At 39.2% G+C, this 19,593-nt stretch overlaps 4 protein-coding genes across 4 annotated transcripts; 3 read left to right on the top strand and 1 right to left on the bottom strand.

The window, feature by feature from the left end:
• The first annotated feature begins 120 nt into the window (after positions 1-120).
• Positions 121-4,350, top strand: LOC103941783 (endoribonuclease YBEY, chloroplastic). The gene is given in 14 exon segments (XM_009351971.3): positions 121-850; positions 936-1,142; positions 1,144-1,188; positions 1,272-1,367; positions 1,469-1,616; positions 1,619-1,645; positions 1,728-1,796; positions 1,886-1,986; positions 2,213-2,305; positions 2,738-2,809; positions 2,895-3,014; positions 3,123-3,173; positions 3,342-3,530; positions 3,818-4,350. Coding segments are annotated over 14 exon segments (1,794 nt in total). The 5' UTR covers positions 121-442; the 3' UTR covers positions 3,986-4,350.
• A 3,307-nt stretch (positions 4,351-7,657) lies between these two features.
• Positions 7,658-8,275, top strand: LOC125475445 (uncharacterized mitochondrial protein AtMg00810-like). Its single transcript, XM_048580172.1, has one exon. The coding sequence runs from the start codon at positions 7,658-7,660 to the stop codon at positions 8,273-8,275; it is 618 nt and encodes a 205-aa protein (XP_048436129.1).
• A 1,683-nt stretch (positions 8,276-9,958) lies between these two features.
• Positions 9,959-12,384, bottom strand: LOC103941781 (early nodulin-93). The gene is made up of 4 exons (XM_009351970.3): positions 12,204-12,384; positions 11,317-11,378; positions 10,604-10,679; positions 9,959-10,442 (listed from the first exon to the last, which is right to left on the bottom strand). Exons 1-4 carry the CDS (start codon positions 12,313-12,315, stop codon positions 10,339-10,341), a joined length of 354 nt encoding a protein of 117 aa, XP_009350245.1. The 5' UTR covers positions 12,316-12,384; the 3' UTR covers positions 9,959-10,338.
• A 1,805-nt stretch (positions 12,385-14,189) lies between these two features.
• LOC125475444 lies at positions 14,190-15,122 on the top strand. The gene is made up of 2 exons (XM_048580171.1): positions 14,190-14,225; positions 14,298-15,122. Exons 1-2 carry the CDS (start codon positions 14,190-14,192, stop codon positions 15,120-15,122), a joined length of 861 nt encoding a protein of 286 aa, XP_048436128.1.
• The last annotated feature ends 4,471 nt before the right edge of the window (positions 15,123-19,593 follow it).

Here is a 19,593-nt window from a genome sequence, read left to right as displayed (position 1 = left end):
GTAGTCTTGTGTTTGTTACCCAAAAAGACTAGCTTTAATGAGATTAGGAGGGCACTCATCTCAACTAAGGCCTCGTTGGACGTCTTAGTGAGACCCCTCAAAAACTAGAGAACTACTAAGACCGTCCTCTCTTGCAACCTCATCCTGCTCGAGTGTGTCATCTCTGACAACGATTCCTCGTCTTTAAGTCCCAGACCCCCTTCTCTGCCCTTTTCCATCTCGTCATTTCCTCCCAGAAGTCTCGTCCGAAATAATCTGGTGAAACAAACGCACTTAGCAGAATTATGTTACGTTGATACGTTGTGAAAATTCAAAAATATAACAAAAGAGGCATTTGAGTTCGTGGCGTCTCCGTGAGATTGTCGCTCACTTACAACACAAGGCGCGATCGAAGCAGCCACTCGCACACTCCCTCGCGAGCTCCAAAAGCTTGGCCCCATAAATGCTCCTCCGCCTCCCTACTCTCCTCCGCACCCTCCACCCTCCCTCCCCGTCCTCCGCCGCTCAAATGGCGCGTTACATATCGCGCGCCACCCTAATATCCATCACCCCTCTTCCCATCCGACAAACCACCGCCTCATTTCCCGCGCTCATCCATTCAATCTCCCCTCCTGAAACGCACCGTTTCAACACCTCGAAAACCTCTCTATTCGGCCGGAGATTTCACTCTCTGTGCAGAGACGAACGGATACGAGCAGCCAGACCGCCATTGCTACGGGGACCAATCTTCTTCTCACAGAGAGAGTACCGAAAGGTGAGACGGCGAGCCGCAAAAAGCAAGGAGAAGGAGATCGAGCTTGACGTCAGCATTTGCATCGAAGAAGGATTGCCTGATGATCCTAAAGTGCTGGTAATCTCGGGACCGCCCACCAGGTGTTTGTGTAAATGCCTCTTTATATAAGCTTGGCCTGATTACCTGAAGTTTGAACTTGCAGAGTATTGCGGAATTGCTTCGTCTGAATGTTCCAATGGCGATGAAGCTGGCGTTTGATGGGTTGAAAGGTTCAGTATATAAAACAAGGGACAATTCCATAAATGACGTTGGTGGATTCGAAAGCATAGAGCTTTCGGTGCTTCTCTGCAACGATGAGTTCATCCGAAAACTTAACAAGGAATGGAGAAATGAAGACCATGCCACCGACTGTTCTCTCGCTGTCGCAGCATGTCCCAAATCTTAAGCTTCCCATTGTACTAGCTCATCACTTTTTCTGTTTTTTGGTTCCATTTCTTTTTGCATAACTTGAATCACTGAAGCTTTGTATTGTATGCAGCTTATGTTGGGTGACATTGTGATTTCTGTTGAGACGGCGGCAAGGCAAGCGGAGGAAAGAGGCCACACGCTTATTGATGAGATACGTGTTCTCATGGTTAGTTGGTTTAAGGATTTTTTTCGTAGGAGAACCTGATTAATTCAGAGCGATGCTTTTTAGTGTAGTTTGATGACTTTAATCACTGAATCCTCCTGCAGATACATGGGTTGTTACATTTACTAGGATTTGATCATGAGATTAGTGAAGAGGCCGAAGTGGAAATGGAGAAGGAGGAGGAGCTTCTTTTAAAGAGTCTTGGGTGGAAGGGGAAAGGATTAATTCAAAGTGCACATGATGCTGAAACCCAAACAATTCCCATGAGGAAAAACCAGATGGTAATCTTTTACAGTTTCATTTTCACATCTTTCGTCACTGGAAGTTTTTAGTGGAGTAATCTTACTGGTGAATTGTTAAAAGACAGGAAGAGAGAAGGCAGCCTGCGATTTTATAAACCAAAGTTCAAATGCATTTTCTGTGATATGGATGGTAAGTTGGCAGTTACTGTAATCTTGCGCCTTCATTGTGCTATGTTAATCTTAAAATGAACTTTATATATTATTCTCTTGATATTCAAGGCACCCTTCTCAACAGCAAAAGTCAAATTAGTTTAACAACTGCGAAAGCTCTCAAGGAGGTCTCATCAAGGGGTGTGAGAGTAGTGATAGCCACGGGAAAAGTAAGAACAACATTTTTTTCTTCATAATGATTATCAGCATATTATGCTCTAAAATGTGTTTTCATTATGTTTGCCAATACGATGTTTTGCTTATGATTGATTTGTTCAAAAACTTTTGGAATCTAATGTTTTACTGTTGCTCTAGCCTGCAGTGTTACTTTTATGTCAGTTTATATATTATGTATGTGTTGTTGGCTTCTAAATATCATAATTCACATTGAAACAGTCTCGTTCAGCTGTGATGAAAATTTTTAAGGAGGTAGAATTAGCTGGAGAAGATGGCATTGTTTCGGAATTTTCTCCTGGGGTTTTTTTGCAGGTTTATCTTTTCTTCCTTGCAAATTTCATTCTCACCATGTTGCAAGTTCATCTGATGACCGAACTATTCACTTGCTACATGCTTAGTCTTCTGTTGAATATGTTTCCATAATTTTCTCACTTGTATTTACCCAATAATCTTCTTAGACCTAGATGTCTTTTCTTCCTTTGGTAAGCTTGATGAGGACACTATACTGAACTGTGCTAACCATCCCTGCTCATCTTAAATGTTTTCATGTTCTTTGTCTGTCGCCATAGGTAACTCCCTGATGAGTTTTACTTACTGAATCTTGGCAATGCCGGTCATACTTTTAGGAACAGAATGCCGTACTGACTATTGCTTATGCTAGTCTTTCTCAGAACTGTACTTCCTTCTGTCTTGGGTTGATATCCGTACATGCTGTTCTTATTGTCTGCCTCTACTTGATTACAGGGATTGCTTGTTTATGGTAGGCAAGGTCGGGAAATTTTTAGAAAAAATTTAGATACAAGTGTCTGCAGAGAGGTAATATCTTGGTGGGGATTTCTAGAATTTTGGGGTTTCACTGGAAATCTTTCTAAACAAAAGACTGTATGCTCTTTATTTGCAGGCGTGTCTCTACTCTTGGGAGAATAAGGTTCCTCTTATTGCATTCAGCAGGGACCGTTGCTTTTCTCTGTTTGAGCATCCATTACTTGACTCAGTGCATACATTGTATAATGAGCCAAAGGTGCTATAAAAAATCAATGTTTCATTATGATGATAAATATTCTTTATTGCCTGAGCTCCCCCCTCACCATCCCCTTTTTCGTATATGGAACGATATTTACATTTACAGGTGGAAATCATGCCTTCAGTTGAGCACCTCTTGGCTGAAGCTGACATACAGGTGCGGATTTGACTGTATTACAAAAATATGCAAGCATCTAGCGCTCAGCTTTGATCTTAATTTTCCTTGAATCAACTCTTCTTGTGGATAACTAGAAGTTTCTTCGGTCTCAAACCAAGTGCGACCCTAACATGAAACTAATTTATTGTTGGTCTTTTGCATATACAGAAAGTGCTCTTCATGGAGACCCCTGAGGTAGTGGCTACTACTTTGAGGCCATACTGGTCACAAGCAACTGGAGATCGTGCAACAGCTGTTCAAGCAGTGGAAGGGCACCTTGAAATTGTTCCCGCAGGAACCTCAAAAGGAAGTGGGGTAAACATGCTTCTTGATCATTTAGGAATCACTCCAAATCAGGTACAGAGTTATCTTCTTGTTTTAGCGTTTATTGTTTTAATCGGAGTTAGTCGTATACCTATACTTGTTCCTCTTGTTCACATCACTAGATCATGCGAGTCATGAGAACATTCCTAACACACAGTATTCAGTGTTCCAACTTATATGGACAATTTAAATTTTTTGTTAGCCATCCAAAATCTTACGAACTGTGTTGGTGCTGATATCGTGTTTTACATGTTTCCTTATTTTAGTTATGTTCCAATTATGATTTCATTCCTGATTAGTTCTAATAATATATTGTTTAGATCATGGCTATTGGCGATGGAGAAAATGATGTCGAGATGCTTGAGCTGGCTTCTTTGGGCGTTGCTCTTAGTAATGGATCAGAGAAGACAAAAGCTGTGGCTAATGTAATTGGTGCAAGCAATGATGAAGATGGTGCGGCTGATGCCATTTACCGGTACGCATTTTGAGGTTCAGTTTTGACAAAAAAGAGTTAGCATAGACAATTCATAGCATATTGAGCGGATGCTCATGCAACCTGCCGGATTCTTCAGGACATGTCTTCCCGGTTAAAGTGATGGAAATTGTCATTTTTTACGTTTTGGAAGAATTTTTTGGTATTTGCATACTGAATCGTTTGCATACTGAATCGCCCTCGGTCCAAAAGAAAAATACTTTGGTTGGTGTGATCTCCGACGAGTATTTCATCTATCAAATGTTAATTTCAGGTGCAATAGTAGTCTGGTGTATTAGGTTGAAATACTATTTCTTTCTCTTCTCCAAAACAGTGTTTTAAGCATTGAATTGATCAAGTAAAACAAGGCTCTCAACAAAAGAATTCATGTGTGCTGAAAGAACAACACTCTCATATAAGAAAAGGATATGTGTGTTTCGCAAAGGTTCTAGTATCTCAATCTCATCAAACGATTCAGTGGCCATATCAAAGGGCACTATGGCATCTTCGCAGAGCTTTTTAATCGAGGGGCAGAAGCCGGTGCACGGAACCATTGACGAAAACGTTCCTAGGACATGGATTGCTCTTACCGAGAACAGGCAAACCAGGAATAGAAACAGCAGGAGGAGCTGGAAGAGGACTAAGAATCCTCCAGGATCCCCTGGCTAAGGAGTAAACCTCAATGACCACAAGAAAACCTGTCCCGGAAAATTCTCAGCACCTTGCACTTACAGTTATTGGTGCGCGAATCATAGCAGAACGCAGACGCGGTTACAATACAAAATATCGGCAATGTATATTTGTCTAGTTTTGGTCCAAGGGAAGGTACCAATGGTAGGAGGGAGGGGGCAGAGTCACAAACATTTTAACTGCTGGATTGCCAAATTATTTTGGGGCATGCGGGGGTGCAGTACAGGTCATTAGCATGGCAAAGTCACAAACATTAGGCTTCATTTGACACGTTGTAGAAGAGGTGTTTGGTAAGTTTTGTATTACATAAGCACCAAATTATTTAATTAGTTCCCACCTATTTTTTTAGTGTTTGTATATGTACCAGATTATTTAATCGGCCCCCACCTATTTTTTAGTGTTTGTATATGGAGTCACTGTCTATCCTAAAGAAAAAGTACTTCAATTAGGGTACTTAATTTGCAACTAATTATATTTGTGAAAGATAATTAAAACAAAAAACAAGAAGATATATATATATATATATATATATATATATTTATCATCAATACTTTTGTAATTCCAAATCCATACATTTGAAGGACATGTTAACTTACAAGTGAAAAGAAAGTGCTAACTAATTAAATCCATAAGACTACTTGTTGCTCGCTGCCGCTGCTTAGTAACAAGAACAAGCATTAGATTGGTCAAGTAAAATAAGGCTCTCTACAAAAGAATTCATGGACTCGTATTGGTACGATCGATCAACCCTAGAACATTTAACTTGTTTGCTCCTAAAATCCACTGTCTGCAGGTATGCAAATCGACCATCCTCAGCATGCGTTTTAAACACTTGTTCGCCATTGCTTTTGAAAGCAAAGTGTTCCGGAGGAGAGTTCACCAACTTGTTCAAGGTTACGTTGTATAAATTAGTCCACGATTTCACCGCACCGTACTGCTGCATGACCCATAACTCGACGTCATAAACATTAGCTCTTTCGCAATGCATCTTAACTAACGCAAGGGAATCCTTGTATACTGAAACAACAAGGTCGTTATAAGGTAAACCGGCACCTGGTGTTCTTCTCAAAGATTTTGGTATCATAATCTCACCAAATGATTCAGTTGCCATATCAAACGACACTACAACATCTTCGCCAGAGTTTTGATCGCGGGGCAGAAGCCAGTTCACGGCACCATTGATGAAAACATTCCTAGGACATGGGTTGTTGTTATTACAGAAAGCATGGCAACCAGGAAAAGAAACAGCAGGTAAAGCTGGAGGAGGAGGACTAAGAATCTTCCAGGAACCTCTGGCTAAGGAGTAAACCTCAACCCCATACGGGGTGTTCCCGGCAGGATCAAAAGAATGTTCATTACTAAAAATAATTCTCAAAACCTTGTAGTCATTGGTGCGTGAATCGTAGCCGAACGAAGTAGAAATATAATATGGCAAGTTAACGTTTTCTTCTTCTTCGTTGGTCCAAGGGATGGTAATGGTAGAAGGGGGCAAGGTCACGAATTTCCTAACCGAAGGGTTCCAAATTATTGAGGGGAAGTCCTCATCATTAGCAAGGCATATGAGTCCGTTGCAAGTCCCGGCCAGATCGTAACCAGAAGAAGTAATTTCGCCGTGAGTCGAACGGTAAGTGAAATTAGTTATAGTCTTGCTGTTGGTACTATCAAATCTAATGAAAGATGCAGAAACAGAAGCAGGCTTATCCCAATACAGCAAGTATCCCTTAAAATGGAAGGGTCCTTTTAGTAGATGGAGACTACCGACATCATCAGCAGCAGCAAGTTGGTTATCATCATTATCAGCAACTTGGTTTTGGTTTAGAAGGAGGCGGCGGCGAAGATGGGCGAAGATGAAGGACGGGCTTTCTATCAGATATTTCCAAGACTTACACACGGCGGTGCACTTGATTACAGATTTTACCGATGGCAACCTCACCAGGATTTCGCCTATGATTTCTTCGAGGAGTAATTTCCCATCAAATTTGGAGCAGTCGGTGGTTTTTACGTCGTGTAGATACTGAAGGGCGGCGTCAGTGGTGGCGGTCGGTGGTTCTCCTCTACCGACGAAGACGACAACTTCCTCTTCTTCAAGGGAGGTGTTGGTGGTGAGCTGCTGGAGGCCATGTTTGTTTGGTGGTTTTGATTGAATTGAAAGTTGTGGAATGGGATCCCTATTTATAGTGCCAATAATCTGGAGTGGATTTGGTTACCGTAACGTGAAAGGAAACATGTAGTCCTCGAGTTGACTGGAGTTTATTCCTACGTTGACCAGGAAGCCAAATCTACATAGAAAACCAAATCCGAATTAGAAAACCAAATCTACGTTCACAATTTCAAGCTTTGAATCTAACAAGCAAAGAAGCACCGCGAGATGCTGCGGGTTTATAACTCTAGTTACACACAACTACAACGATACTGTACAATTCCATTACTACATATATACAACCATATTTACAATCCTAGTTATACATAACACTAATCAGCATTTCTGAACTTCCTTGATCAACACGTCAGAATTCTTGTCTCTCATATGTATGTTTCTCTGTTACAAATTCAAAAGACAGTTGTTCTCTTGGTGCTCCATCAAACTTTGTTTTGCAAATGTAGGGCATTCAGGCAACACATACCCGTCACCAGCATAAAAATATTTTCATTAAACATTTCTATGCCATTTGAAATGCCAAAAGTATGAGCTTCTTGTATTATTAGATTTCTTTTGCTATTCCTAGTTATTTTCGCATAATGTGCAAAAAAATTAAAACCTCAAGCAACAAATTGATAACTGGGAAGAAAAAATTTAACATGCTTAAATAAAATTTTAATTTTTCAATGACACATAAATTGTAAATAAATAAAGAAAATGAACACAAATCATACCACAAAAGTGCAAGTTTTCAACCCTACAATTTATAACTAATGTGCAATATTTTTTTAAAGAAATGAGTATCAAACTAACCTATAATCACAGCAGTTTGTATAAGATCACCTATCTAAGGGAGGAATGCTCATTGTGTCGATTTATGTTGATGATATCATTTATACTGGCAGTAGTATAGAAGATTTCAAGGTTGATATGATGCATAAGTATGAAATGACATATTTGGGTTTGCTGCACCATTTTCTTGGAATGGGGGTTATGCAAACTGAAAGTAGTATTTTCATTCATCAAAAGAAGTATGCTACTTCCCTACTTAAGAAATTTGGATTACAGGATTGTAAATGTGTTAGCATCCCACTTGTTCCAGGTGATAAACTGAGAACTGATGATGATAGTGGAGCTGTAGATGTAGCACAGTTCAAAAAAATTGTTGGCAGTTTGTTGTATCTTACTGCAACTAGGCCAAATATCATGTATGCTTCTTGCTTATTAGCAAGGTTTATACACTACTTAACTAATAAGCACTATGGAACTACTAAAAGGGTGCTGAGGTACATACAAGGAATCTTAGACTATGGTTTGGAGTACAAGAAAGGTCAAGGTGCAATGTTGTTTGGATTCTGTGACAGTGACTGGAGTGGATCCGAAGGTCCTCAATCAAGCAACATTGTGTTGAATTATCCACGGCTGAAGCAGACTACATCAGTGCAGCAGAAGCTATTGCACAAGCAACTTGGTTAAGGTTTGTGTTGGAGGATTTTGGTGAAACAGACTGTGGCAACTCCTTTGAATTGTGATAGCACATCTGCTATTGCAATCACCAATAACCCCATTTTTCACCATTAAACTAAGCACATCAACCGAAGGTATCACTTTATCAAGGAGGCTTTGCAAAATGGAATCATTGATTTGGTGTACTGTCCAACCAAAGATCAGGTAGCAGAAAGGCACTGGCCAAGGAGCAATTTTGTCATCTCAGAGAGCAATTGGGAGTAAGATCAGTTCACAATTTAGGGAGAGTTTTAATGTGTAAATTGATGAATTGATTAATGAGGATTACAAGTTTGATTAGTGTTGTGTCTTAGCTCATAGGCTAAGATTGAGTGATCAAATTGTAATGTGTTGGTTAAGTCTCATAGGGCTTGATAGTGGACAAGCGTCTTAATCCAATTAGAGTATGAAATAGATGGCTGAGATTGAATTGAGGATCCGTCTCTCTCCCTCTCTCTCCTCCAACAGTTATTTCGTTGATGTGTGAGCTCACATGCTCCGTGAGCACATTTCCCTGAATATATGGAAGAATTTGCAGAGTAATGTTCTCTAAATTTTTCTGATTGAAATTCTTCGCTTCTCTTCTTCTTCTTCTTGCCTAAGAGTTCTGCATTTCATTCCTAATCGCTAACATTTAGTAGATGGAGACTACCGACATCACCATCATCATAATCAGCAAGTTGGTCATCATCATTATCAGCAACTTGGTTTTGGTTAAGGAGGAGGCGGCGTCGGAGATGGGCGTCAATGATGGACGGGCTTTGGATCAGATATTTCCAAGACTTGCACACGGCGGTGCACTTGATCACAGATTTTACCGACGGCAACCTCGCTAGGATTTCGCCTATGATTTCTTCGACCCATCAATTTTGAAGTAGTCGGTGGTTTTTACGTCAAAAGGCGGCGTCGGTGTTGGTGTTCCGGTGTTTCTCCTCTACCAACGAAGACGACAACTTCCTCTTCTTCAGGCGAGGAGTTGCTGGTGGCCATGTTGTTTGTTGTTTTTGATTGAATTGAGAGTTGTGGAATGGGACCCCTATTTATAGTGCCAATAATCTGGAGTGGATTTGGTTACCGTAACGTGAAAGGAAACATATAGTCCTGTTGACTGGAGTTTATTCCCACGTTGACCGAGAAGCAAAATCTACTTAGAAAATCAAATCCGAATTAGAAAACCAAATCTACGTTCACAATTTCAAGCTTTGAAATTAATTTTTGCTCAGATTTCAACTTTCTGCGACTGACGCACACACCACCCTACTTCCGTCCATCTGCCCGCCGCATCCGCATGACAAAAATCATTTAATATGGTAGAAGATGATATTCGAGATATGGATAAGAATACAGATACAAAATATTTTGATTAGAGAATTCTCGAATTTTTTCTTAAAACGAAGGTCGATATTGAGATCTGGATCAATATTGATACTGACACTAACAATAATAAATATACTAAGTGTAGGGATGAAATCAACAATAAAGGTCTTTTTTATCTCGCACTTCAGCAAGATCAAAATATCTGCTGCGCTTTTTTCACTACATATTTAGGCGCTTATTTAAGCTAAAGCATAAATAAAAGATAACCCAATTCAAGTCAACCAAGAGATGAACATGTTTTCAGCAATAAATGGCAGAAGTTTGATTTCAATAAAATGAACAAAACACAGATCAGATTGCCAAACTGAGAGCCTTGTCATACATCGTCATACAAATATGGCCGCAATACGAATCCACTGTACTTATTTTGAAGATATTCTTCCTTGGCCAAAGAAAAGAAACGGGGAAGGCAGGAAAACAGTACGTAATAACGAAAACAAAAACTCATCTACTTAGCAGCCAAGCTACAGAGTCATGTGCCGAAACAAAAACAAATTATTGCGAATTGACGAGATTCATTGTAGCTCACCATAACGAATGATATGATAAGCCCACGAGGGGTTTATTGCGGGAGCGTTCACTATACCCATCAAATGCACATGATTTTTTCAAAGACGGGGCACCTTCGTATCGTTTTGAGCTACAATTGCATTATATTACTGCTCGCGCTGGCGTCTCAAGCTGTCTTGCAACAGGGCATTTTTTCTCGCACACGCCAAGATGGTTTTATCAACGGTGATGAAGTATGTAGAAATTGTTGCTGTTCATCAAATAAATTAGAAATGTCAAATTTTTCATGGCCCAGACAATTAAAGCTCTATGAGGAAGAATTAATACTTAAAAGCTCTGTCTGGTAAGTAAATTGCCACAAAGCTAGAATCTCTGTAAGCCATGCAAAAAAATTAAATAAATAAGTCATACCAGCACTGATGATGAGTGCTTGAGCGGTGTAGTTGAGGTTATACTTCGCCCAAGGTACCGTACGAACAGCACCCAACTGGGAATATGAAGAAGTAAATAGTAGTCATTATAAAATATACCAAGATAGCAAGATCTTCCTCGAACTCAGGGTAAAAAACAGACTAGTAAAAGATATCCTAGACTCCTAGTGTAAGAGGCTCTCAATACAAAATGGGCCAATCTGGAAAGGACACAACATACACAGCCATACCCATTATTCTCAAAGAGGGCTATTTCTATGACTCGAGACGACGACCACCCAAGTTTGGAGCAAGTCCACCAAGACACAGCCTCCAAACATATACAATCTGTGTGAACTATACTACAGAGTTACTACTGACCTAAATTTGTTAAAAACAAAGCTGCAAGACCATTTCCTTTTTCTCACAGACAACCATACAATTGTGTTAGCACTCCATTTTCAAGTTCACATGGAAACCCACGGACATTCAAAATTCATAGATGTTTGATGAATTTTACATTCAACTACGAAGGCAATACCAACAAGTTTAAGAGCATAACCCAAGAGGACATGAAGAATAAAAACAGGCAGTAGCAGAGAGTAAGAAACGAAGAATAGGATTCAGTTTTGTTGTTCAAAGCAGTGGTTATACAGCCTACCAATTTCTAACAAACGAATAAAATTATGGAAAGTTGGGGAACGCTACACATACCGTAGCCACACTTGAGATAACAGCTGCAACGGCAGCATACTTGAATCCCTCCTGAACACCCTCTGCAGATAATGAAAATGTTAAGTGATGTCGGACATTGTCCAAATGTCACATGCATTACCTATTATCACGTCGTAATCAATTAGCCATCAGTCTCTCTCTACAAATACGTTGCTGATGAATCGATCTACCACACATACACTCTACTCAACTAGAGATGAACCTAAAACCAACTGGCAATGGGTAGCGATGCCCGAGATCAGTTAAAATATGAAGCAAGGCTTAACTATCCCATGTGGGATTCCCACTCTCAACACGCGGGGTCACTCAAACCAAACACGTGAGCAACCCATGTCGAGTGATTGAACATGCATTCTACTCAATAGACATGAACCTAAAGGCTATAACCAATTGGCAATGATGGGGATGCCCAAGATTAGTTAAACTATTAAGCACGGACTTAATAAACCGCTGTGGAATCTCAGTCTCAAGTCTCAACACGCTCCCTTACATGCTATCGCGTATGGCGGTTGGGCCTTACACGCAAATACACTACATCATATACTACAGATAATGTAAGCATCCAACCTAACATCAGCGAGCAATGGACCCAAAGGTTTCCAACTAATTACGCAATAATTTACTTCCCCGATGTTAAATTCACACTCCCAATTCCCCAAACACAACATAGCTAGATTAAATTCACCTCAACTTAAACAAAAAGTTCCCAACTTTTACAAAACAACAGATCAAATTCTTGATTAACTTCAAATAATCAAAACATTAGAGATTAAAAAACCAATCGATATGCAACCTAGAACAATTTAAACAACCAGATGCTGCTGCTAATTGTAATTAATGGAAAGGATTAAGTAAAAAACGCAAACCGTCGATGCACTTCTTGGATCTCAGCAGCTTCGCCTCTTCAGCTGGCGAAGGAATCACCAGAGCATCCTTGCGGTTCACCCACATGTCCCTCAGTTCCGATGGAATCCCCATTTCTTCTCTGCTTCTGCAACTTCAATTATCTCAGATTTAGAGAGAGAAGGATGTAGCGGCGTGAGTAGAATGAGGATCCTCGAATGACGAGGCGAGAGCGCCTGCGATTCTGCCACGTTTTTTTCGTTTAATCTATGGGCTGCTTTACTTTATTGTCTCTGTCTCCCTCCCCGCACATGTGATTGTGGCTTTTACTAAATTAATATATTAATTCTAGATTTGGAAATTTATGTTGGATTCTATGTTTTTTTTTTTTGGGATATTGTCTTATCGCACTAGACATTGTATTTCATGTTATTCTTTTAATTTTCTGACACATATTTGGTCGTTAAATTTAGTAAAATATTGTATTTGTTTGATGTGTTCTCTATTTTGAAAAGCTAATAGTTTAACTTTTTAATCAACCATTATAAATCTATACCTAATACTCTTGATTGGAGGATTACTATATTAGATATAAATATAAGGAATTGTTATTAGCATTCCAAAAATTTCATTTGCCATTCTAAACTTTCTATAATTAGAAAGAAAAATACACTTGTAAGGAGTGTAGAATGAGATTTTTAGAGTGCTAATAACAATTTCCTAAATATATATGCTCGGACTCCTTATTAGAGTCCTTGCAAACTTATTTCTCTAAATATATATGTTTTGACTATTAATTTGCTCCAAAGTTGAGAGCATCTCTAGAGAACGAGTTTAAAAAGTCCAAATTAGTAATAATAGTAAAAAAAAAAAAAAACAAAATTAGTATTTTTCAACCGAAATATCAACTCTTGTGTATCATGATATGGAATGGCAACAGCGAGCTACTGTAAAATTTGACAAAGCTTCAAATCTATTTTTAGTGATTAACAAACTAATTTTCATTATTTTTTATTATTTTTTTGTTTAAGATACTTATTAAAATTATGAAAAGTAAATAATATAATATATAATAGTTTGAATTTTACATATCAATATCTTCTTTCCCCGGTTTACAGCTTCTAAGCCTTTCAAGACGAGTGCTCCGCCTTTCCTGTGGTTGGAAATCTACAGAATTTGTTGCTTTTTCTGTAACAACACCTGTTCTTTCAGTGTTACAATCACCAAATACAGCATTTCCACTGATTGGGGATAAGTTAAACCCTTTCCTTTCCTCAAATCCTATGGTACTCTCTTTAGCTAGGAGGTAAATGCAAAATTAATCTGACATCTCCACATCGGTGTGGTTTTGCATCCCCCATCTCAGACTAACACCCATTCAACGGGAGCAAGATATCCAAGAGTGCATCAACAAGAGCAACCCATGAAGCTTCTGCAAGGTAAGAGATCTATGATCTGCTTCCACTTGCTGCAACGGCCCTGTTGAATTGTAATCTTGTCTTGGCCCAAAGATAATTGATCCGGCCCATACACAAAGAAAGATCCATGTACATGCTAGAGAATTCTAGCAAAGTTCAAGTTGGTGGAAGAGTTTAGAAGAATGGTGAGGATTCCACCAACATACAAGATTAGTGTAGATAATTCTAGCTTAGGAAGGTAGTGGAATTATCTAGATATCTCTAGCATGATGTTTTCATGCTTCTCCAAGGTTCCATTCATGCCTATAAAAGGAGAAGGCATCCACACCATTTGTAACAACCAAGAGAGCAAGTAGCAAGAAGTGAGAGTGTCAAGTAAGAAGTAAGAAGAAGCAACAAAGCTTCTAAGAGTGTTTGAGTGTTTCCTTTTGTACTAAGTTTGTGATTGAATAAAAACCTTGTTTTATACTTTGAGAATTCTTTCTTTCTTTCTCTTGCCTATCAATTCCGCTGCGTTACATTTTTCTTTGTAAGATAAACCTCTCCAAGTAGTGAAGCATTTTTAAACCCCAACAAAGTGGTACCAGAGCTATGGCTAGCAATGCTATGGCAGCCTTCCAAGTTCCAGTGCTCGACAGCAACAACTTCGATAATTAGAGTATCAAAATGAAGGCCCTTTTGGGTGCACACGATGTCTAGGAAGTCGTGGAGAAAGGCTACACTGAGCCAGAAGATGAAGCTACTCTGTCTCAACCCCAGAATGAGAGTTTGAAAGATTCAAGAAAGAGAGACAAGAAGGCTCTCTATCTTATCTACCAAGCATTAGATGACATTGGCTTTGAGAAGGTCTCGAGTGCAACCTCTGCCAAGCAAGCATGGGAGAAGCTTCAAACCTCTTACAAAGGAGCCGAACAAGTGAAAAAGGTTCTTCTTCAAGTATTAAGAGGTGAGTTCGAATCTCTACAAATGAAAGGGTCTGAATCAATCTTTGATTATTTCTCAAGAGTCTTAGCCGTTTCCAATCAATTAAAAAGAAACGGAGAAAAGTTAGAAGATGTTAGAATTATGGAGAAGATACTACGCTTGTTAGACCCCAAGTTCGAGCACATTGTCGTGACGATTGAAGAAACTAAAAACTTGGAAGAAATTAGTATAGAGCAATTAATGGGTTCGCTACAAGCATATGAAGAGAAACATAAGAAGAGGCAAGGGAATGATGAGCAGCTCCTTAAGACGCATGTTCAGTCAAAGAAGAAAGAAGAAAGCTTCGACAATGAGAGAAGCCGATACGGAAGAAGTCGTGGTCGAGGTCGCGGACGTGGACATGGGCGTGGATGTGGTTGGAACTTAAACAACCATAGCAACTACGAAAGAGGAGAAAGCTCAACAAAAGGTCGCGGAAGAGGACGCTCAAACTCAAGGTATGAAAAATCTCATGTTCAATGCTATAATTGTCAAAAGTTTGGGCATTATGCTTGGGAATGTAGAGCTCCAAACAGCAGACTTGATGAATTAATATATTAATTCTAGATTTGGAAATGTATGTTGGATTCTATGTTTTTTTGCTTTTAGGATAATGTCTTATCGCACTACACAATGTATTTCATGTTATTCTCTTAATTTTCTAACGCATATTTAGTCATTAAATTTAGTAAAATATTGTATTTGTTTGATGTATTTTCTATTTTGAAAAGCTAATAGTTTAACTTTTTAATCAACCATTATAAATCTATACCCAATACTCTTTATTGGAGGATTACTATATTACATATAAATATAAGAAATTGTTATTAGCATTCCAAAAATCTCATTTAATATTCTAAACTTTCTATAATTAGAAAGAAAAATACACTTGTAAGGAGTGTAGAATGAGATTTTTGAAATGCTAATAACAATTTCCTAAATATATATGCTCGGACTCCTTATTAGAGTCCTTGCAAACTTATTTCTCTAAATTATATGTTTTGACTATTAATTTGCTCCAAAGTTGAGAGCATCTCTAGAGAATAAGTTTAAAAAGTCCAAATTAGTAATAATAGTAAAAAAAAAACAAGATTAATATTTTTCAACCGAAATATCATATCTTATGTATCATGATATGGAATGGTAGCAAAGAGCTACTGTAAAATTTGACAAAGCTTCAAATCTATTTTTAGTGATTAACAAATAATTTTCATTATTTCTTATTATTTTTTTTGTTTAAAATACTTATTAAAATTATGAAAAGTAAATAATATAATATATAATAGTTTGAATTTTACATATCAATATCTTTCCCCGGTTTACAGCTTTTAAGCCTTTCAAGACGAGTGCTCCGCCTTTCCTGTGGTTGGAAGTCTACAGAATTTGTTGCTTTTTCTGTAACAACACCTGTTCTTTCAGTGTTACAATCACCAAATACAGCATTTCCACTGATTGGGGATAAGTTAAACCCTTATCTTTCCTCAAATCCTATGGTACTCTCTTTAGCTAGGAGGTAAATGCAAAATTAATCTGACATCTCCAGATCGGTGTGATTTTGCATCCCCCATCTCAGACTGACACCCATTCAACGGGAGCAAGATATCCAAGAGTGCATCAACAAGAGCAGCCCAAGAAGCTTCTGCAAGGTATGAGATCTACGATCTGCTTCCACTTCTTGGATGCAACAGCCCTCCTCTAGATTTTCATCGGTAGCTTTTCTCTTGTCAACAAATTTTAGACGAACATGTTTAGGTTCTAGCTCATCTATAGCTCAAGGAGAATATGGAACTGGCTCGGACTCTTCAATGGTTCTCTTGACATGCAAAGCACGAGAATGTGATGGCCAATGCCTCAAAGTTAACTCAGCCACAGAAGGGCATGCAACCTCATCACCAATAGCAATAAGAACTTCCAATAATTTCTCCATGTAGTTCCCTGCGTAAAAATTTCAGAGAAGACATAATATGTATCTGTCGAAATATGGTGCTGAGCCCATCATCATGAATCTAAAAGATGTAGAGAAGAAAAAAAAAATTCAAACATCATAAATTGCTCACAATTATTAGGGCTACCTATAAGCCCTTGCTCAAATGTCCAGCGGGATATACTGATTACTGAGAGAACCCATTGAGCATGACAATGTTCCCGGCTGGTTCCAGACAACCGAATCTTTGGTATCAGTCTCTACAGCTTGAAGATAACATCGAAAAGCACTGTCATAATATGCTAAACGTTGTTGAAGGTTCCGCAGACCCAAAAGGAAGACTGCCATCGAAAAATGTTCGTTGAAGATCTTACGCTCACCTGCGCGTTTTCTATAAGAGGATCTTTTAGGACGGATTCTAACAGCTCGGCGGCCTTTTTGTATTCTTTAACTTGCAACTTGTGAAATCCTTCATGATATGTTTGTGAAAGACGGAATTCCTGCCATGACCAAACTAAACAGTACGAACTCTATCTAATCACTGATCAGAAAAGAAAACATCTTCAGCTGAGAAAATCTAAGCGCTTATGAATCGGACTACCATACAGAAAACCCGCATTCAATTCACATTTTCCGGCTCACTCATTTGTTGAAACAATGATAAGAAGTTCAATAAATTTCCCAGATATTAATGCTACACAGAAGTCAAATTTCTCTCCTCTGTTCTCATCAAGTTGACTTCTGCTAACAATGCTCGAAATTTACCCACAATAATACAATCATATAAAATTCAAACACATTGAGCTAATCCAACAAAAAAATAGCTGAACTGTGAAAGAAAAAGTGTAGAGAGAGAGGGGGGCATGCCTGAGCTTCTTTGGGGGGAGGCTCCCATTTGACTTTGGTAGCTGCAATCGAGAACTGAAAAAGCATAGAAATTCAGAACACGAAGACCGAAACAAAATCGAAAAAAACACTAAAAATTAAATAAGCTCGATCGAACGAAAGAGGCGTTCGAATTACTTACCAATTCGAATGCAGTTATACTACTTATATTTACTAAAAAGGGATTAGGGTTTTTTCTCTGCGAAATTAAGCCAAAAAAAAAAAAAAAAACAATTTGATTAGAGCCGGCTGAGCAGCTCTCATCTAAACTAATATAAGGCTTTTTATATTAGCATTTCAAGATGTAAAGAGTGTAGGGTGTGGTGGTTGTGACATCCCGTCCCGAGATTATAAAAACGTACGTGTAAATTGACCTTTTTACCCCTAGTTCGTTACATTTACGTTTAGTGTTGTTTTGTGTGGTGTGGCATGTGTTGGACCACACACACACTCACACACACTGTCTCTATCTCTCCCGTGATTCCCTCTCCCTCTGTCTCTTCTCTGTCTCTCTCTCTCTCCCGAGCTCCATTCTTTCTTCTTCTTTCTTCAAACTCATACGGACAAACACCAAACTCACCCAAAACATCATAGATCGAGGGAACCAACTACACCATTGAACTCGTGAGGTTGAGAGGAGCACGACCATACTATTTTCAGGTGAGAAATCATTAGTTTTCACGTCGATTCGAAGTAATCCGTTTTGATTACTATTCATGCAAACTTAGTCTAGCATGTTTTTGGACTTTTTAAGCTTGTAGATGTGTTGGTGAGGTCCCAAGGAGCTTGGGAGTGCTTCGTTGGGCGATTTTGGACGTTGGGATTGCCCTGTTCAAAGTTGGCCGGTTTTAGATTGTGTGGACAGGTATAATTCCTTGATTTTTAGGCCTTAAAAGTAGTCTATCGTGATTCTACTAGTCCTAAGCTTCATTTTGGTATAAAGATCGAGAAAAATGGTTGAAAAACGAGTGAGATATCGAAGTTTGAAAATTTTCCAGTTTTCCGGCAACGGCGCCGGAGAAGGTGACGGAATATTCCGTCAGGATTCTGATGGAATATTCCTGACGCCGTTAACGGAATCTGTCAGTTTTGACGGAATATTCCTAACGGCGTCAGTTGACGTTGTCAGTGTGCATGGCACGTGGCCGCGCGTGGGGGGCGCGTAGGTCCGTGCCTATTCTGGCGCGTGGGGGCTCGTGAGGGGTCCAAAAATTATTTTAAAAATATGGTTGTGATCTTGAGGTTGTGTAGAGCACGTTGGTATATTCATTTGTCCATTTTGAGCAATGTATGAGAAGTTATTACGAGAAGTTGGTTATGTGCTTTTAAATTGACGTTTTTGTAGTTGTTTCGCGTATAGGTGATACGTATCCCGAGGACGAGCGTGGTCACTCGAGGTTGGGGGGCTACAACCCTTCCACATATCAGTGAGTGGGCTTTTGGTTTTCCGTATATACCTATATGCAATTATATTCCCAGAAATTAAATAAAAAGGGTTATTTGTTTCATGCCATGCACCATATGTTTGTCGTTTATGTATCATCACATGCATTAGTAGTGGCATACATATATATATATATATATATGCGTATTGGGTGCTGTGGACGCACAGGTAAGTGTCAGGTAAAGGTTATTCATATTTACATTCAGCAGTAGTTTGAGATGCTTAGCGTGCTCATAACCTGCACCCCCGGTGTTAGTGCTCCCGCCCTGAGCAGGGCACAGTCCTTCACGTGATGTTCACCTCCCACACCACATGCTCAGCTTGGATCCAAGCTAGGTGCACAGTCCTATCGTACAGACCACATTAGGTGGTTCCGACTCGTAGGTGACCCGCGATTATTCGCACAGCCTTCACGTGATCGTAGCACTAGAGCGTATATATATACGTCACACCCAGGCCTGTCGTACAGACCACTTTAGGTGGTTCTGACTCGTGGGCAGGTTCAGTTGTTTAGTTGTTGAGATTGAGATTTGAGCTCTAGATTCAGCCGTACAGGTCACTTTAGGTGACTCCGGCTGCCAGTAATAAGTTATTGACACGGTTTATACCTGAGCACTTGCATATTATTATGAGGCTTTGAGCGTGACGGCCTACCTTGAGCATATTTGGCATATTTATACCTATGTATATATGTTTATTTTCTGGGAAGTATACAGGTTTTACGGCGAGGGGTTAGAATGTATTTTACTAAATGGTTTACAAAGAACTTTGTTTTTGCC

This window comes from the organism of the source record quoted next, unplaced genomic scaffold (assembly GCF_019419815.1).
Source record: "Pyrus x bretschneideri cultivar Hongxiangsu unplaced genomic scaffold, Pyrus_bretschneideri_v1 Contig15, whole genome shotgun sequence".
Taxonomy (NCBI): domain Eukaryota; kingdom Viridiplantae; phylum Streptophyta; class Magnoliopsida; order Rosales; family Rosaceae; genus Pyrus; species Pyrus x bretschneideri.
The sequence above is the reverse complement of the archived record's forward strand: the minus strand, read 5'-3'. Positions and strand labels throughout refer to the sequence as shown.